General features: G+C 37.8%; 1 protein-coding gene across 2 annotated transcripts in view; it reads left to right on the top strand.

The window, feature by feature from the left end:
* Positions 1 to 18,567, top strand: part of TMEM38B (transmembrane protein 38B) — a 69,291-nt gene that overhangs the window by 17,791 nt on the left and 32,933 nt on the right. For both annotated transcript variants that reach the window (XM_082842144.1, XM_082842143.1), the window contains exon 2: positions 3,047 to 3,203. In XM_082842144.1, coding sequence (XP_082698270.1) covers positions 3,047 to 3,203 — 157 coding nt within the window. The remainder of the gene's footprint in view (positions 1 to 3,046; positions 3,204 to 18,567) is intronic.

Below are 18,567 nucleotides of genomic sequence, written 5' to 3'. Positions count from 1 at the left end.
CCGTGAGCGGGGACCACTCTTCGTTGTAGTGCGCAGGCTTCTCATTGTGGTGGCTTCTCTTGTGGAGCATGGGCTCTAGGAGCGTGGGCTCAGTTGTTGTGGCTCACAGGCTCTAGAGCGCAGGCTCAGTAGTTGTGGCGCACGGGCTTAGTTGCTCTGCGGCATGTGGGATCTTCCCGGACCAGGGCTTGAACCCATGTCCCCTGCACTGGCAGGCGGACCCTTAACCACTGTGCCACCAGGGAAGCCCTATAATGAATGATTTTAATGCATTTCTAACTATTGAACCTTCCTTAAATTCTTTGGATAAAATCTACTTGGTTATGATATATTATTCTTTTGAAAAACTAGGTTTCAATTTATTATTGATGTATTTGTGCACTATACTCATAAGTTAGAATTATAATGTATCTTCTTCCTCTCTTTTTTCTTCCCTCCCTCCTTTCCCCCTCCTCCCTTCCTCCCTGACTCTTTCCCTTCCTCCTTCCCCTCTCCTTCTCTCTTCTTTCTTTTCTCTGTAATTTTTTATGCTGCAGTTATATTGTTTATAGACTGATTAAAGTTTTTCTAAACCTATATGGTTATATAACATAAAAATGAGTAATCAAAAATTATTTGATAAATGTTTTGCATAAATTTATCTGGGTCTAGCACCTTTCTTAGGATAGATAGATCTTGGATTACCCTCTAACTTTTTTCCGTAGTTATTTGTATGTTCAAGTTTCTACCTGTTCGTAAGGGAATTTTGCTAATATATCGTTTTTTAGGAAAATTGTCCATTTCAACTATATCTTCACATTTATTAGATTAAATGCATGTTTTCTTATAATAAAAAAAAAACTCTCTAAAATTATTTCCTTTTTTTTTTTTTTTTTTTTTTTGCTTCTAATACTCATTCCTTCCTCTCTCCCCTCCATTTTTCAGACTTGCTGAACAATGTTCTGTTTTATTGGTCTTTTCCAAGAAAAGCTTTGGGTTGGCTTTATTGATTGCCTATCTCTATCTGCCTGTTTTAGCATCTAATTAGTTTCTACTTTCATTTTTACAGTTTGCTTCTATTTCTCTGGCTGGGTTAAAAAGAATTTTTTTTTTTGTACTTTTTCCTTTAATAATTTCACTTACAGAAGAGTTGCCAGAGTAGGTCAAGGAACTTCTATATACTTTACCCAGAATCACCAACTACTGACATTTTGCCCCATTTATTTTATTTTTTTCCCAGCTTTATTGACATATAGTTGACAAAATTATATATATTTAAAGTGTGCAATGTGATGATTTGATATACAAATACATTGTGATTACCACAATCAAGTTAATTAGCACATTCATCACCTCACAGTTACCTTTTGTGTGTGTGTGCACGTGTGTGTGTGTATGTGTGGTGACAACACTTAAAAATCTACTCTCAGCAAATTTTAAGTATATAAGATATTATTATACAGTATTATTATTTTTTTGTTTGTTTTTGGGTTTTTTTTTGAGGTACACGGGCCTCTCACTGTTGTGGCCTCTCCCGTTGCGGAGCACAGGCTCCGGACGCGCAGGCTCAGCGGCCATGGCTCACGGGCCCAGCCGCTCTGCGGCATGTGGGATCCTCCAGGACCAGGGCACGAACCCGTGTCCCCTGCATCGGCAGGCGGACTCTCAACCACTGCGCCACCTGGGAAGCCCTATACGGTATTATTAACTGCAGTCATTATGCTGTACATCAGATCCCAAGAACTTATTCATCTTATAACTAGAAGTTTGTACTTTACCACTTCTCTGGATGTTTTTGTCTATGCATAGTATTTTTTCAGAACCACTTGAGTGTGAATTGGAGACATTTTGCCCAGTTACTTCTGATTACTTAAGTGCGTTAATTTTAAGAACCACATTATAGTTATCAAAATCAGGAAGTTTAACAGTGATACAATACTGTAATCAAAGCCACAATCCATATTTAGATTTCATCAGTTGTCCAAAAAGGTCTCTTATAGATGTTCTTTCTCACTTGGGGATATGATCTAGGAAATGCGTTGCATTTAGTTCTCTTTAATGTCATTTAATCTGAAACATTCCATCAGCCTTTTTTGTGTGTGTTCCTTGACCTTGACATTGTTAAAATATAGGCTAGGTGTTTGTTGTTTTTGTTGTTGTTTTATACCGTACGCGGGCCACTCACTGTTGTGCCCTCTCCCATTGTGGAGCACAGGCTCCGGACACGCAGGCTCAGTGGCCATGGCTCATGGGCCCAGCCCCTCCGCGGCATGTGGGATCTTCCTGGACTGGGGCACTAACCCGTGTCCCCGGCATCGGCAGGTGGACTCTCAACCACCGCGCCACCAGGGAAGCCCTGTTGTTGTTTTTTTTCAGAATAATGCTCAATTTGAGTGTGTATAATTAAATTAGTTCAGGTTATACATTTTTGGTAGAAATACTATGGAAGTGATGATGTGGTCTTAGTGCATAATATCAGGAATCACCTGATATTGTTAGTTTACAGTGATGTCTGCAAGGTTTGTCCACTGTAAAGTTATTACTTCCCTCTGTAATTAATAAATAATTTGTTAGGAGACATTTGAGATGATGTAAATACCTGTTCCTCATCAGGCTTTCACCTCTGGGTTTATTTTGTTATTCTATTTCAAGCCTGTCATATTGAAATTTTAGTTTATTTATTTCAGGCTTTATTTTCTTACGTACTTAAGATTATAAATTTTTCTTAATGTATCACTTTGGCATATTAACCGGCATACTTACAGTAGGGTTGGGAATGAAAGGAGACAGTGGTTGGGGAGATTGTCTTTAATAATGTACTACTAGGAAACTGGCAAAGATCCTGAACAGAGTATTTTAAAGTTGCCCAAGTCACCCATGTCTTAACAAAATATTTCCAGTGTTGATTTAAAGAACAAAAGATATGTTTTATGATGATCATGATTGTCACACTTATGAGTATGTTCTAGAAAATTATGAAATTAAGAAGTGTGTTTAGTGCCACTGGTACCTCAGGACTTGTTTAATATACAGTATCTCAGATGGCATATTTACTTTATCATTTCAGGAGCAGTGGCGGTGGCATGGAAGAATCCTCTGTCAAGCTGGTTTACTGCTATGCTCCACTGCTTTGGTGGAGGAATTTTATCTTGTGTACTCCTTGGGGAGCCTCCATTGAGGTTTCTTGCAAACAGCACTAATATATTACTGGCATCTTCAATCTGGTAAGCTGCCATTGTGGTGAACTATGAGACATTTAAAAAAATCTGTAAATTGTTAGTAAATGGAATTTTTTTCTTTAAAAAATATTTTATATTCTTAAAAGTTAATGCATGTGCAAAGGAAGGAACCCAAATAATGCCAAAGGTTTTAAGTGCAAAGTATGTCTCTTTCTCACCCTTCTCCCTTATCCTCTCCCAGAGGTAGGTATTGTTGTCTTATGTATCTTTAGTGGAAGCATTTCAAATATGAAAGGGCATCAAATATTTGACCCCCAACAGTTGATCTTGTGAACCTAACCTATACACACAGTTATACAACATGATAATCAAGAATGTGACCAACTACACAAAAAGTCCAAGTGATCATGATATTTATGGTAATTGGTTTTGGTAATTGTCATACTCTTTGTTCGATTTTTCAGAGCCTTATGAAATTTAACATTAATTTTATTTTGAATTTAGTTTTGAAGTGAAGAAAAAAATGTTAGTAGGAATTGCTTTGGATTCTTGCAAATTCGGCTTCAGTTATCTTTAAGAGGAATGATACATCAAGTTAAAAAAAAAAAGTGTAATACAAATCAGAGAGCTTTGTTATACCTAAAGCAAAAACCGTGCTTTTGATTAGAAACCATAGCAATGAAATACGTAACATTAGGAGCACTTGAAGTTAATTTTTATTGTGATGATTTTAAATGAATATGTAACCAGTCATAAAAGGGAATATTATAAATAGTAGTAGCAATGGGACACATAGTGGGAACTAGTGTCAGTAGAAACTATTAAGAGTAGAACAATAAATTTGATAGCTAATGTTTATTGAGTTATTACCATATGTCAGCTAAATTCTTTATATTCGTTGTCATGTTTAATCACCAGAGTCCAATGAAGTAGCTATTATTATTTCCATTTGAAAAATGAGAAATCTGAGGCATAGAGGAACTTTGCTGAAATTTTCATATTTAGTAAGTGATTGAGCTAGGATCCAAAACCAGGAAGTTTGACTTTAGAGCCTTGCCACTTAACAGCCACTGTCTCTCATTGACTTGTTTAACCATCCCTTAAAGTATATTCTTCCAGTTGCTATGTGTTTTAAAACACTTTCTCAAGGACTTTTATTTCTATAGCAATATTTTAAAAGGATATTAACATTTTGGAGAATTCTTTTTATGTGTGTAGATGCTTAACCTATATGAAAAGTAGGATATCCAGAATCTGACACTTTTCATCACTTCCACTTCTGCTCCTGTATACTAATTACCACTATTGCTTGGACAGTTGCAGTAGCTTCCTAAGTGTTCTAGCTGCTTCTTTCATTATCCCCCTGAGTCTTTTCTTCACATAGTAGATAAAGTGATTATTTTAAAATGTTGGAACATATTACTCCTATGCTCAATAGTTTCTTATCTTACTACAAGTAAAATTCAAAATTCTTAACGTAGCCTATAAGACCCTATAAAATCTTCCCCTTCCACTCTCTTTGTTGTAATGTCTTTCTCCTGTACGCCTGCTCAGTCTGTGCTAGCCACGTTGGCTTTGCCATTTCTTGAACACAAAGATGTTCTTCTGCTTCAGCGCCTTTGTGCTTGCTTTCTTTTCTCTGTGATGTTCTTTTCCCAGAAGACTCATATTTTCTTTTCTTGGAGAGATCTTCTCTGAAAAAAACACCTCCTCTCCCATGACTATCACATCATACTTCTTTTTTTTCCCCTAGATTTATTACTGTATGATATGTTGTCTGTTTATTTCTTCTCATGTTGGTTTGTCTCACTCCACTAGAATAACAGCCTATCAGAGAAGGGACTTTGTTTTGTTAACTGTGTGCCAAGTATTGTTCTAAGTTCAGTAAGTACATTGCTAAAGGAACGGAAAGCTTGTGTTCTGTTATATGGGAGTTCTATAATTAGTAGCAAGAAATTACAGATCTTGGTTAGTGATACACTAAATGAAATAAAAGTGCTTGTCTGTAAATATATACTTCCTTGGCTGAAACAAAAAGATATGTTAGAAATGGAAAATAAGAAATGCATTTTTATGTAGTGAATTAATAGTATAGTATTTAATTATTTGTTAACTTGAGATCTTTTATTATGCCCATTTTACATAAGAGGAAATTGAGGCCTGAAGAGTTGGTAAATGGCAGGGTCTGGATTTCAACTTAGCATGATCTTAACCAAGAACAGTTTTCATTATGAACAATATGTGTTTTTTAAAAGTTTTAATTAATATTGAGTAGGTACAAAGGAACATTTATAAAAATATGCAGAGTATAAAGAATTATGATATAATAAAAACTTGTATATCCATCATTTAGATTAAGAAAAGAATTGCCACTTACAAAAATATTTTATTAAAAGATGATGACCTGCTTTCTGAGATTTCCTGGGTCTTTTCCCCTTCCCCAGTTTGGTCTGGACCTTCCCCTTCTTTTGTTCTATCCTGCTCAGTTTTGATTCTACATCAGCAGTTTCTTCTTCTTATTGGACTTGTTCTAGAAGGGAGCCTGGGTGGATCAGTTTTCAGAGTTCACAGGGACTACATTGGTCCAACCCCTTCAGACGTTATCATGGACCCTTTGTCTCACCTGGTATTGGAAATGTAAGAATCCTTCCAGTTTCAGCTGTTGTTGTTGTTTTCCAGATTGGCCTGCTGTGCCTTCTAGTGAGTTCCCATTAGCTATTTTGAAGATGTTTTGTTCTTAGGTCCATTAGTTGCCACCTTGCTGCTTTCTTCTTCCTGCCAAGCAGTTTAGTTCTATGTATGGTGGTGATTTGCCTTTACCCATTTGCGTTTTGGGATTTAAAGGGATACCTTGTCACATAGTTTTGTTGTAAGTGCTATGGATGGGATTTTGGCTTTACTATCTAGTTGCCCTGTTTTTATGAGGGGATTTGAAGAGATCAAAATCTAGGCAACTACTGCTGCCACCATCTTCCCAGAACAGTTGCCGTTAGTTTTGATGTCCCCATGTGACCCTCCACCCTCAGCCCGATCCCATCTTCTCTCTTCCTTACTCATAGGTAACAATTACCCTTAATTTTGTACCTTTCATTCCTTTAGTTTTCTATGCAGTTCTGACATATATTTTTCTAAATAATATAGTTTTTGAAAATTTTATAAATGGAATCATATGTATGTATTTTTCAGTGACTTGCTTTTTTTGTTCAGCCTCTGTTCCTGAGATTCAGTCTATTGTGTATGCTTGTAATTTATTACTTTTCACTTCTGTATAGCTTATCAGAATGAATTGTCATCGTATATTCATCCATTTCTCTGTTGACATAGAGTTGTTTCTAGTATTTTTTCTGTTACAGTATTGCTAAGAACATGATGTACATGGGTAAGATTTTCTCTTGATATAGCTTAAGAGTAGATTTACTGAGTTATAGGGAAAGTGATTTATTTTATTTTATTTTATTTTTTATTTTTTTTGCGGTACGCGGGCCTCTCACTGCTGTGGCCTCTCCCGTTGCGGAGCACAGGCTCCAGATACGCAGGCTCAGCGGCCATGGCTCATGGGCCCAGCCGCTCCGCGGCATGTGGGATCTTCCCGGACCGGGGCACGAACCCGTGTCCCCTGCATCGGCAGGTGGACTCTCAACCACTGTGCAACCAGGGAAGCCCCAGGGAAAGTGATTTTTAAGCTCTACTAGATAATGAGAAATCATTTCCCAGAATGGTTGTAATAATTTACATCTCCACTGTATTGCACTTAATCTAAGAACTGGACTTTACCAATAACTTATATATATACTTATATTTCTCTCCCAAATCCCATCTCTCTGCACTTTTTCCACAGTTAACCTCTACCCTGTGTTTATCTTTGTGTTTGTATTTTTTAAAAAGGTGTATATTTTATATATGAATATATAAACAATAGATTTTTTTAGTTTTATTTGTTTTGGGCCCTATTTTAAAATGGGGTATTATGCTCTGTATAGTTCTCTAGGACTTTTTTCATTCAACATTATGTTACTAAGATTCATCTGTGTTTTGCTAGTAGCTGTAGTACATTCATTCTTTCTCACTGTTGTATAATCTATTAATATTAATAACTGTATTTTATTTATTCTTCTGATGAGCATTTTTATTGATTCTAGTTGTTGGGCATTACAAAACAACAAGAGCAGCCACTGATGTAGTACAGACACTTTTCTAAGTGCTTTACATTTATTATCTCATTTAACCTCACAAGAAACTGGTGAGGTAGGCTCTCTATTATTTTCATTTAATAAATGAGGAATCTGAGGCAAGAAGGGTTAAATAACTTGCCCAAGTAATCACAGATATCTAGTAGCTGGAGCCAGCATTCAAACCTAGGCTACCTAGTCCTTTAGCCTGCACTTATACAGTGTATTGTTTTGGACTTGGGAAATACTGGCATTGTCTTTGTGCTCACAGACCCTTAAATATAAAAAATGATGCTTGCTTAAAGGCATAGTATATTTTACTGTTTTCTTTTTCAAGGTTTTAATGTTGAGAACAAATGTGTAATCTTTGCTTCATTTGATTTTAATTTGGGAAATTAAAATGATGTTTGTAATGTACTTTAAACTCTAGCAAGCTAAAGTAAGGGAGTATGTGAATGTACTTATTGGCAAGGTCATCTTTAGTACAGTAGCTCATAGTGCTCACATTTGGAGATTAGCACCATCTACTGGCAAAGGGAAACAATAACTTGGTATGTCCTAGTATGTTTAATAGTTTGGAAGACAGTGTACCCTTTCATAGGATTTTTTTTTTTGAAAACTGTTTCTGGGGGGGAATAAATATTTTATAATTTCTCTGTGTATTGATTTTTATGCCCCATTTTGTTTTCCTTTAACTTCCAAGTATCAGTTATATATTGCACCTTTGCATAACTGAGACTGCATTTTTATGAGGAAGAGTACAACAAAAGGTATAGTTTTATAGGTCTGTCATTCTGTAATAGTCTTTTTCAAAGCATATACATAAAATTATTAATTTGTTAGAGTAGTAAGAGCAAGAGCAAAGCTCTTGTATTGGACTAATATGAACTGTATTTAACTTACTGTTCTGTTTTGGCCGAGTTAAGTCATACTGTTTTGGTAGTCAGAGGAGGAAAATTAAGGAAGGGTGAAAACAGTTCTCAGAGGCTAACCGTGGGAAGCTCAACTCTTGGTATTAACCTAAATTCTAATTTCGTCTTTCCTACTTAAACTGGGTTAGCTTTCATTTGTCAGTGAATTCGCATCCTGCTTGTATCCTGTTTTATTTTATTTTATTTTTAACATCTTTATTGGAGTATAACTGATTTACAGTGTTGTGTTAGTTGCTGCTGTATGACAAAGTAAATCAGCTGTACGTATACATATATCCCCATATCTCCTCACTCTTGCATCTGCCTCCCACCCTCCCTATCAGACCCGTCTAGGTGGTCACAAAGCACCAAGCTGATCTCCCTGTGCTATGCGGCTGCTTCCCACAGGCTATCTCTTTTACATTTGGTAGTGCATATATGTCAGTGCTACTCTCTCACTTCGTCCCAGCTTACCCTTACCACTCGCCATGTCCTCAAGTCCATTCTCTATGTCTGCGTCTTTATTCTTGTCCTGCCCCCAGGTTCTTCAGAACCATTTATTTTTAGATTCCATATATATGTGTAAGCATATGGTATTTGTTTTTCTCTTTTTTACTTACTTCACTCTGTATGACAGACTCTAGGTCCATCCACCTCACTACAAATACCTCAATTTCGCTTCTTTTTATGGCTGAGTAATATTCCATTTATATATTGCCACATCTTCTTTATCCATTTATCTGTTGATGGGCACGTAGATTGCTTCCATGTCCTGGCTGTTGTAAAAAGTGCTGCAGTGAATGTTGTGGTACGTGTCTCTTTTTGAATTATGGTTTTCTCAAGGTATATGCCCAGTAGTAGGATTGCTGGGTTGTATGGTAGTTCTATTTTTAGTTTCTTAAGGAACCTGCATACTGTTCTCCATAGTGGCTGTATCAATTTATATTCCCACCAACAGTGCAGGAGGGTTCCCTTTTCTCCACACCCTCTCCAGCATTTATTGTTTGTAGATTTTTTGATGATGGCCATTCTGACAGGTGTGAGGTGATACCTCACTGTAGTTTTGATTTGCATTTCTCTAATGATTAGTAATGTTGAGCATCATTTCATGTGTTTGTTGGCAATCTGTATATCATCTTTGGAGAAATGTATATTTAGGTCTTCTGCCCATTTTTGGGTTGGGTTGCTTGTTGTTTTTTTTTTAAACTTTATTTTTATTTATTATTTTATTTTTTTTGCGGTACGCGGGCCTCACACTGCTGTGGCCTCTCCCGTTGCAGAGCACAGGCTCCGGACGCGCAGGCTCAGCGGCCATGGCTCATGGGCGCAGCCGCTCTGCGGCATGCGAGATCTTCCCGGACCGGGGCACGAACCCATGTCCCCTGCATCGGCAGGCAGTCTCTCAACCACTGCGCCACCGGGGAAGCCCCGGGTTGCTTGTTTTTTTTGATATTGAGCTGCATGAGCTGCTTGTATGTTTTGGAGATTAATCCTTTGTCAGTTGCTTCGTTTGCAAATATTTTTTCCCATTCTGAGGGTTGTCTTTTCATCTTGTTTATGTTTTCCTTTTCTGTGCAAAAGCTTTTAAGTTTCATTAGGTCCCATTTGTTTATTTTTGTTTTTATTTCCATTTCTCTAGGAGGTGGGCCAAAAAAGGATCTTGCTGTGATTTATGTCATAGAGTGTTCTGCCTATGTTTTCCTCTCAGAGTTTTTTAGTGTTTGGCCTTACATTTAGGTCTTGAATCCATTTTGAGTTTATTTTTGTGTATGGTGTTAGGGAGTGTTCTAATTTCATTCTCTTACATATAGCTGTCCAGTTTTCCCAGCACCACTTATTGAAGAGGCTGTCTTTTTTCCATTGTATATTCTTGCCTCCTGTATCAAAGATAAGGTAACCATATGTGCATGGGTTTATCTCTGGGCTTTCTATCCTGTTCCATTGATCTATATTTTTGTTTTTATGCCAGTACCATTACTGAAGGTACTGTAGGTTTGTAGTATACTCTGAAGTCAAGGAGCCTGATTCCTCCAGCTCCGTTTTTCTTTCTCAACACTGCTTTGGCTATTCAGGGTCTTTTATGTTTCCATACAAATTGTGAAGTTTTTTGTTACAGTTCTGTAAAAAATGCCATTAGTAGTTTGATAGGGATTGCATTGAATCTGTAGATTGCTTTGGGTAGTAGAGTCATTTTCACAATGTTGATTCTTCCATTCCAAGAACATGGTATGTCTCTCCATCTGTTTCTTTCATCAGTGTCTTATAGTTTTCTATATACAGGTTTTTTGTCTCCTTAGGTAGGTTTATTCCTAGGTATTTTATTCTTTTTATTGCAGCAGTAAATGGGAGTGTTTCCTTAATTTCAATTTCAGATTTTTTGTCATTAGTGTATAGGAATGCAAGAGATTTCTGTGCATTAATTTTGTATCCTGCAACTTTACGAACTTCATTGGTTAGCTCTAGTAGTTTTCTGGTGGTATCATTATGATTCTGTATGTATAGTATCATGTCATCTGCAAACAGTGACAGTTTTACTTCTTCTTTTCCAATTTGAATTCCTTTTATTTCTTTTTCTTCTCTGATTGCTGTGGCTAAAACTTCCAAAACTATGTTGAATAATAGTGGTGAGAGTGGGCAACGTTGTCTTGTTCCTGGTCTTAGTGGAAATGGTTTTAGTTTTTCACCATTGAGATCCATGTTGGCTGTAGGTTTGTCATATATGGCCTTTATTATGTTGAGGTAAGTTCCCTCTATGCCTACCTTCTGGAGGGTTTTTATCATAAATGGGTGTTGAATTTTGTTGAAAGCTTTTTCTGCATCTGTTGAGATGATCATATGGTTTTTCTCCGGCAGTTTGTTAATATGGTGTATCATGTTGATTGATTTGCATATATTGAAGAATCCTTGCATTCCTGGGATAAACCCCACTTGGTCATGGTGTATGATCCTTTTAATGTGCTGTTGGATTCTGATTGCTAGTTTTTTGTTGAGGATTTTTGCATCTATGTTCATCAGTGATATTAGCCTGTAGTTTTCTTTTTTTGTGACATCTTTGGTTTTGGTATCAGGTGATGGTGGCCTCGTAGAATGAGTTTGGGAGTGTTCCTCCATCTGCAATATTTTGGAAGAGTTTGAGCAGGATAGGTGTTAGCTCTTCTCTCAATGTTTGATAGGATTTGCATGTGAAGCCATCTGGTCCTGGGCTTTTGTTTGTTGGAAGATTTTTAATCACAGTTTCAATTTCAGTGCTTGTGACTGGTCTGTTTATATTTTCTATTGCTTCCTGGTTCATCTCGGAAGGTTGTGCTTTTCCAAGAGTTTGTCCATTTCTTCCAGGTTGTCCATTTTATTGGCATACAGTTGCTTGTAGTAACCTCTCATGGTCCTTTGTATTTCTGCAGTGTCAGTTGTTACTTCTCCTTTTTCATGTGTAATTTTGTTGATTTGAGCCTTTTCCCTTTTTTCTTGAAGAGTCTGGCTAATAGTTTATCAATTTTATCTTCTCAAAGAACCAGCTTTCAGTTTTACTGATCTTTGCTCTTATGTCCTTCATTTCTTTTTTATTTATTTCTGATCTATTTTTATGATTTCTTTCCTTCTGCTAACTTTGTCTTTTTGGTTTTTTTGTTCTTCTTGCTCTAATTGCTTTAGGTGTAAGGTTAGGTTGTTTATTTAAGATGTTTCTTGCTTCTTGAGGTAGGATTGTATTGCTCTAAGCTCCCTCTTAGAACTGCTTTTGCTGCATCCCATAGGTTTTGGGTTGTTGTGTTTTCACTGTCATTTGTTTTTAGGTTTTTTTTTATTTCCTCTGATTTCTTCAGTGATCTCTTGGTTATTTAGTAGTGTATTGTTTAGCTTCCATGTGTTTTTATTTTTTTTTACAGGATTTTTCCTGTAATTGATATCTAGTCTCATAGCGTTGTGGTCAGAAAAGATACTTAATATGATTTCAGTTTTCTTAAGTTTACCAAGGCTTAATTTGTGACCCAAGATATGATCTATCCTGGAGAATGTTCCATGAGCACTTGAGAAGAAAGCGTATTCTGTTGTTTTTGGATGGAATGTCCTTTAAATATCAATTAAGTCCATTTTGTTTAATGTGTCATTTAAAGCTTGCATTTCCTTATTTATTTTCATTTTGGATGATCTCTCCATTGGTGAAAGTGGGGTGTTAAGGTCCCCTACTATTATTGTGCTACTGTCGATTTCCCCTTTTGTGGCTGTTAGCATTTCCCTTATGTATTGAGGTGCTCCTGTTCTGGGTTCATACGCATTTACAATTGTTATATCTTCTTCTTGGATTGATCCCTTGATCGTTATGTAGTGTCCTTCTTTGTCTGTTTTAATAGTCTTTATTTTAAAGTCTATTTTATCTGATATGAGTATTGCTACTCCAGCTTTCTTTTGAATAAATTTCTTCATCCTCTCACTTTCAGTCTGTATGTGTCCCTAGGTCTGAAGTGAGTCTCTTGTAGAGAGCATATATATGGGTCTTGTTTCAGTATCCATTCAGCCAGTCTGTGTCTTGTTTGGAGCATTTAATTCATGTACATTTAAGGTAATTATCTATGTGTGTGCCTATTACCATTTTCTTAAATGTTTTGGGTTTGTTATTGTAGGTCTTTTCCGTCTCTTGTGTTTCTGCCTAGAGAAGTTCCTTTAGCATTTGCTGTAAAGCTGGTTTGGTGGTACTTGATTCTGTTAGCTTTTGCTTGTCTGTAAAGTTTTTAACTTCTCCATTGAATCTGAATGAGATTCTTGCCTGGTAGAGTAATCTTGGTTTTAGGTTTTTCCCTTTCATCACTTTAAATATGTCCTGCCGCTCCCTTCTGGTTTGCAGAGTTTCTGCTGAAAGATCAGCTGTTAACCTTATGGGGATTCCCTTATATGGTTTTTGTTGCTTTTCCCTTGCTGCTTTTAATATTTTTTCTTTGTATTTAATTTTCGATAGTTTGATTAATATGTGTTTTGGCGTCTTTCTCCTTGGATTTATCCTTTCTGTGCTTCCTGGACTTGATTGACTATTTCTTTTCCTATATTAGGGAAGTTTTCAACTATAATCTCTTCAAATATTTTCTCAGACCCTTTCTTTTTCTCTTCTTCTTCTGGGAGCCCTATAATTCGAATGTTGGTGCATTTAATGTTGTCCCAGAGGTCTCTGAGACTGTCCTCAATTCTTTTCATTCTTTTTTCTTTATTCTGCTCTGTGGTAGTTATTTCCACTATTTTATCTTCTAGGTCACTTATGCGTTCTTCTGCATCAGTTATTCTGCTATTGATTCCTTCTAGAGAATTTTTAATTTCATTTATTGTGTTGTTCATCCCTGTTTATTTGCTCTTTAGTTCTTCTAGTTTCTTGTTAAACGTTTCTTGTATTTTGTTCATTGTATTTCCAAGATTTTGGATCATCTTTACTACTGTTACTCTGAATTCTTTTTCAGGTAGACTGCCTATTTCCTCTTCATTTGTTTGGTCTGGTGGGTTTTTACTTTGCTCCTTCATCTGCTGAGTATTTCTCTGTCTTCTCATTTTGCTTAACTTACTGTGTTTAGGGTCTCCGTTTAGCAGGCTGCGCATTTGTAGTTGCTGTTGTTTTTGGTGTCTGCCTCCAGTGGCTAAGGTTGGTTCAGTGGGTTGTGTAGGCTTCCTGGTGGAGGGGGCTGGTGCCTGTGTTCTGGTGGTTGTGGCTGGAGTTTGTGTTTCTTGTGTGTAAGACCATGTCCGGTGTTGTGTTTTGGGGTGTCTGTGAACTTATTATGATTTTAGGCGGCCTCTCTGCTGATGGGTGGGCTGTGTTCCTGTCTTGCTAGCTGTTTGGCATAGGGTGTCCAGCACTGGAGCTTGCTGATCTTTGAGTGGAGCCAGGTCTTTGCGTTGAGGTGAAGATCTCTTGGAGAGCTTTTGTTGATTGTTATTACATGGGGCTGGGAGGTCTCTGGTGGTCCAGTGTCCTAAACTTGGCTCTTCCACCTAAGAGGCTCAGGCCTCATACATGGCCGGAGCACCAAGACCCTAAAGCAAGCCTCCCACAGACCTTCCCGAGGGTACCTTGTTTACAAGAAAACGGCAGGAGGAAGAGGCATAGCTGGGACTGCGCATTCTCTGTCAAATCACCAAGCTGAATTCCTGTATCCTGTTTTAGACTAACTTCTGTTATTTAGCACTCTTCTTTGTCATTTTTTTCTCTATGTTAATTACTTAGATTAAGTCACTTAGACTTAAAAATGTATGAGACATAAATTGCCTTCTCGTTCCATTTCATGTCTGATATGTTCTACTCCTTCATTTTTGATATGTTTTCTTTAAGCACTTTTCAAGTTAAAAGTTCCATAGATGTTACAATTTTAGTTAAAGGTGAAATTATGATCTTTACAGAAGGAGGGACATGATGATTTCTTAATGAGTGTTTGTTGAGTGAGTCATTGATGGAATTTTTAAAAGGTGACTTGTGTTATAGAGCAGGAATGGCTACTTAGGGCACCACTGGTCTGATCTGCTTACTTGTAAGTCTACTGAGCACAATAAACAGTTGTTCTTTTGCCCTGTGGCTATTTAATAATTGAAACAAGAACTGTTTTCTGTTTAAAATATTAGCATATTGTAGATATACTTTAGAAATACAGTAAGTCCCCTATGTACAAACAAGTTCAGTTCTGAGAGCTCGTTCTTAAGTGCAACTTGTTTGTAAGTCCAACAAAGTTAGCCTAGGTACCTAACAATTGGCTAGTACGGTACTGTAATAGGTGTATAATACTTTTCCACAAATAATACATAAAAAACACACAAAAATAAAGAAAACATTTAAAATCTTACAGTACAGTACCTTGAAAAGTACAGTTGTACAGTACAACAGCTGGCATACAGGGGCTGGCATCAAGTGAACAGGGAAGAAGCGTTACTGACTGGAAGAGGGAGAGGAGGTGGGAGATGGCAGAGCTGAAGGATCGTCAGCAACAGGAGGTGGAGGGCAAGCCGCAATTCCACTCAGGCCTGACGTTGATGGCAGAGGTTCTGGTTCCTTGCTTGATTTAATTCTATCTACCCTCTTGAAAAAACGATCCAGTGGTGTCTGGGTAGTCGCTCTTTTTTTTTTCTCATCGTAGATGACAGTGTAGCCCTGGATTGCATTCTGAATGGCTGCTGCAACCTTTGCGTACCGTTCTATATTCGGGTCCTGTGCCTCAAAAACTAACAGTGCCTCCTCAAATGAAGAAAATCCCCTTGCCATTTCCTGTATCATGAATCTCTTCAGTTCTTCGGTTACTTCTTCTTCCTCTTGTCTCTTCGTCTTTTCTCTGGGCCTCCAATTGCATCAGGTCTTCAATACTAAGCTCCTCGTGTTGCACAGCAAGGAGTACATTGAAGTCGTCCTCTTGCAGATCTAGCACCAGCTATTCGCTGAGGGTCACTAAGTTGCTGAAGACCTCTTTGGACTCCTCATCCACCTTCTCAAATCCATGAAAATCATGAACAAACTGTGGGCAAGTTTCCTCCAAACCCCAGTCGTGGTGATGGCCATAACCTCATGCCAATCAAACCTTGTAGATGTTACAGTCCTTCCAAAAATGTTGCAGGGTTGTTCCTGATCCGTCACTCGCCTTTACTGCCTGATGAAAAGTGTGATGTAAATAATATTTCTTGAAAGTTGGTATTACTCCCTGGTCCATAGGTTGGATGAGCAACATAGTATTTGGTGACAGATGCACTACTTTGAGGTTGGGATGAAAGTCATCCATGAATGGGGGGTGGCCCGGAGTAGCAAAAGAATGTTGAATGGGATGTCCTTTGCCAAGCAATATTTCTCTACCTCTGGGATACGGTGCTAGAAAAACCAGTCCTGGAAAATGGCCTGTGTAACTCATGCTTGGGCTTATTACTCTTCCACACAACAGGAAGAGAGCCTTTGGCTATGTGTTTAAGGGTTCTTGGGTTCTCTGAATGATAAACTAAGAGAGGCTTCAGCTGCATATCGCCGGAAGCATTGCCACCAAACAACAGAGTTAGCCTATACTTTGCTGCTTTATAGCCTGACATCAGCTTTTCCTCCTTACTGATGTAACTTCAGTCTGGCATCCTCTTTCAGGACAGTTCTGTCTCATCCACATTAAAAACCTGCTTGGGTAAATATGCACCTTCATCAATAATTTCTTGAAGTGTTTCAGGAAATTCTCGAGCGGCTACCGTATCTGCACTTGCTGCCTCGCCACTTAGTTTTATGTTGTGAAGGTTGACTCTGCCTTAAACTGATGAAACCAGCCATGGCTGGCATTAAAAGGTGTGCCCTCTGGTTCTTTGCCATGTTTCTTCTTCAAGTCTTCATAAAGGCTTTTAGCTTTCTCTTGAATCAGCATTAAGCTGAGCAGGACTCAGCGCTGATGCTGATCCTGCATCCACACACTGAGAAGTTTCTCCATCTCCTCCATCACTTTCCCACACTTCTTCAATATTATTGTTGACATCACTGGCATAGCAGACTTCGTGTTAACATGATCTGTCCTTGTTCTTTAGAATCGTGCCGATGGTTGAACGATTCGTGTTATAAGAACGAGCGACATCTACCATCTTTTCACCTCACTCCACTCAATTATTTTACTTTTGTTTCCGTCCTTATCGCTTGGCTCTTAGCAGTACCAGCTACATCACTGCTGCTTTTAACGCTTGCTCCCGGATATCCGGGGCTTGAAATAAAGATACTGTACTACTGTACTCTATACAGTACTGTGCAGAAAAGTACACAGAACACAACCACTTGTAGAGGACGTATGCGTGTGATAATGTATGCCAGACACGTGAACTAACTTATGTGATTGGACATGGGAACACACGTTCACATCTTTGAAAGTTCGCAACTTGAAGGTTCAGATATAGGGGACTTACGTATCTGATTGATGCAATAAAGACTTATTTATTAGAAATAGCAGTAATTACAAATTTTAGACCATATGCCATAATGTCACATAGTTGAATATAAAAAGTCCAAGATGGGGACTTCCCTGGTGGTCCAGTGGTTAAGACTCCGTGCTTCCACTGCAGGGGGCACAGGTTTTATCCCTAGTTGGAGAACTAAGATCCCTCATGCCCCATGACACAGTCAAAAAATAAAAAAGAAGTCCAAGATTGCTCTTGTGATAGTGTAGCCTTTTAACTCATGTTGAAGATAGTCTTGGTGTAGAGAATGAAAATGGGGTCATGTGTATTATTTTTGTTTTGTTGTTTTTTTGTTTGAGTATTTTGAGCATTCATTACTGCTAAAGTGAAACCAAATCTCCCTGTCTTAATCTAATCTAGAGTGGATACCAAAATATTTTTATTTTATTTAAAAATACATTTAAAAATTGCTTAGGTGTAACTTTGTTTTTTTCCCCCGGCACCTAGCCAACTTCCTGGAAATTTGTTCTATATTTAAAGAGAGACTTGTATACAGGCTTTCAAAATGTTATATGAACATTAAAGATTTTATATAATACCAGTCATTTTTTAAAAGCTTTTTACTACTTTTAGATAATTTATTCCTTTGTCTCAAACTCTTTAATTATCAGATGATTCTTTGATTTGATATATTTTGTGGTTTGCCTCCTGCTAATTTTTTAACTGTTAATAAATGATTTAACTCAGGCCTACTGTTTTTTTGTTAATAAATTTATTTATTTATTTTTGGCTGCATTGGGTCTTCATTGCTGTGCACGGGCTTTCTCTAGTTGTGGCGAGCAGTGGCTACTCTTCGTTGTGGTACGTGAGCTTCTCATTGTGGTGGCTTCTCTTGTTGCGGAGCACAGCCTCTAGGCCCACGGGCTTCAGTAGTTGCGGCATGTGGGCTCAGTAGTTGTGGCTCATGGGCTCTACAGTGCAGGCTCAGTAGTTGTGGCACACGGGCTTAGTTTCTCCATGGCATGTGGGATCTTCCCGGACCAGGGCTCGAACCTGTGTCCCCTGCATTGGCAGGCGGATTCTTAACCACTGTGCCACCAGGGAAGTCCAGGGCTACTTTTTATTATGCTGAGTTTCAGGGGGTAACAAGGTGAATGATTCCTGCCATCTAAGGACTGTTACAATTTGAATATTATAGCCTTTATATATTATAAAGAAAAATGTCTAAAGAGCTGTGTTGAAGTATAGGAACCAGTTGTTTTAGTTGTACAGAACCATCAGAATTTAGTCTGAACTGAGAATATTAAATAAAACAAAACTCCCAAAGTCAATGTATATGGTAGTATTTAAGTGCACCTTGAAGAACAGGAAGGAATTGGTAAATGGAGTTGAAGAAAGAGAGGGTGCTTCAGGCTGAACAAACCATTTCATCTTACATTGGGTCCCTGAAGCAGTGTTTTG

Source organism: Leucopleurus acutus (assembly GCF_964270905.1).
Source record: "Leucopleurus acutus genome assembly, chromosome: 7".
Classification (NCBI taxonomy): Eukaryota; Metazoa; Chordata; class Mammalia; order Artiodactyla; family Delphinidae; genus Leucopleurus; species Leucopleurus acutus.
Note: the sequence above shows the minus strand (reverse complement) of the source record. Positions and strands in the feature narration are given on the sequence as shown.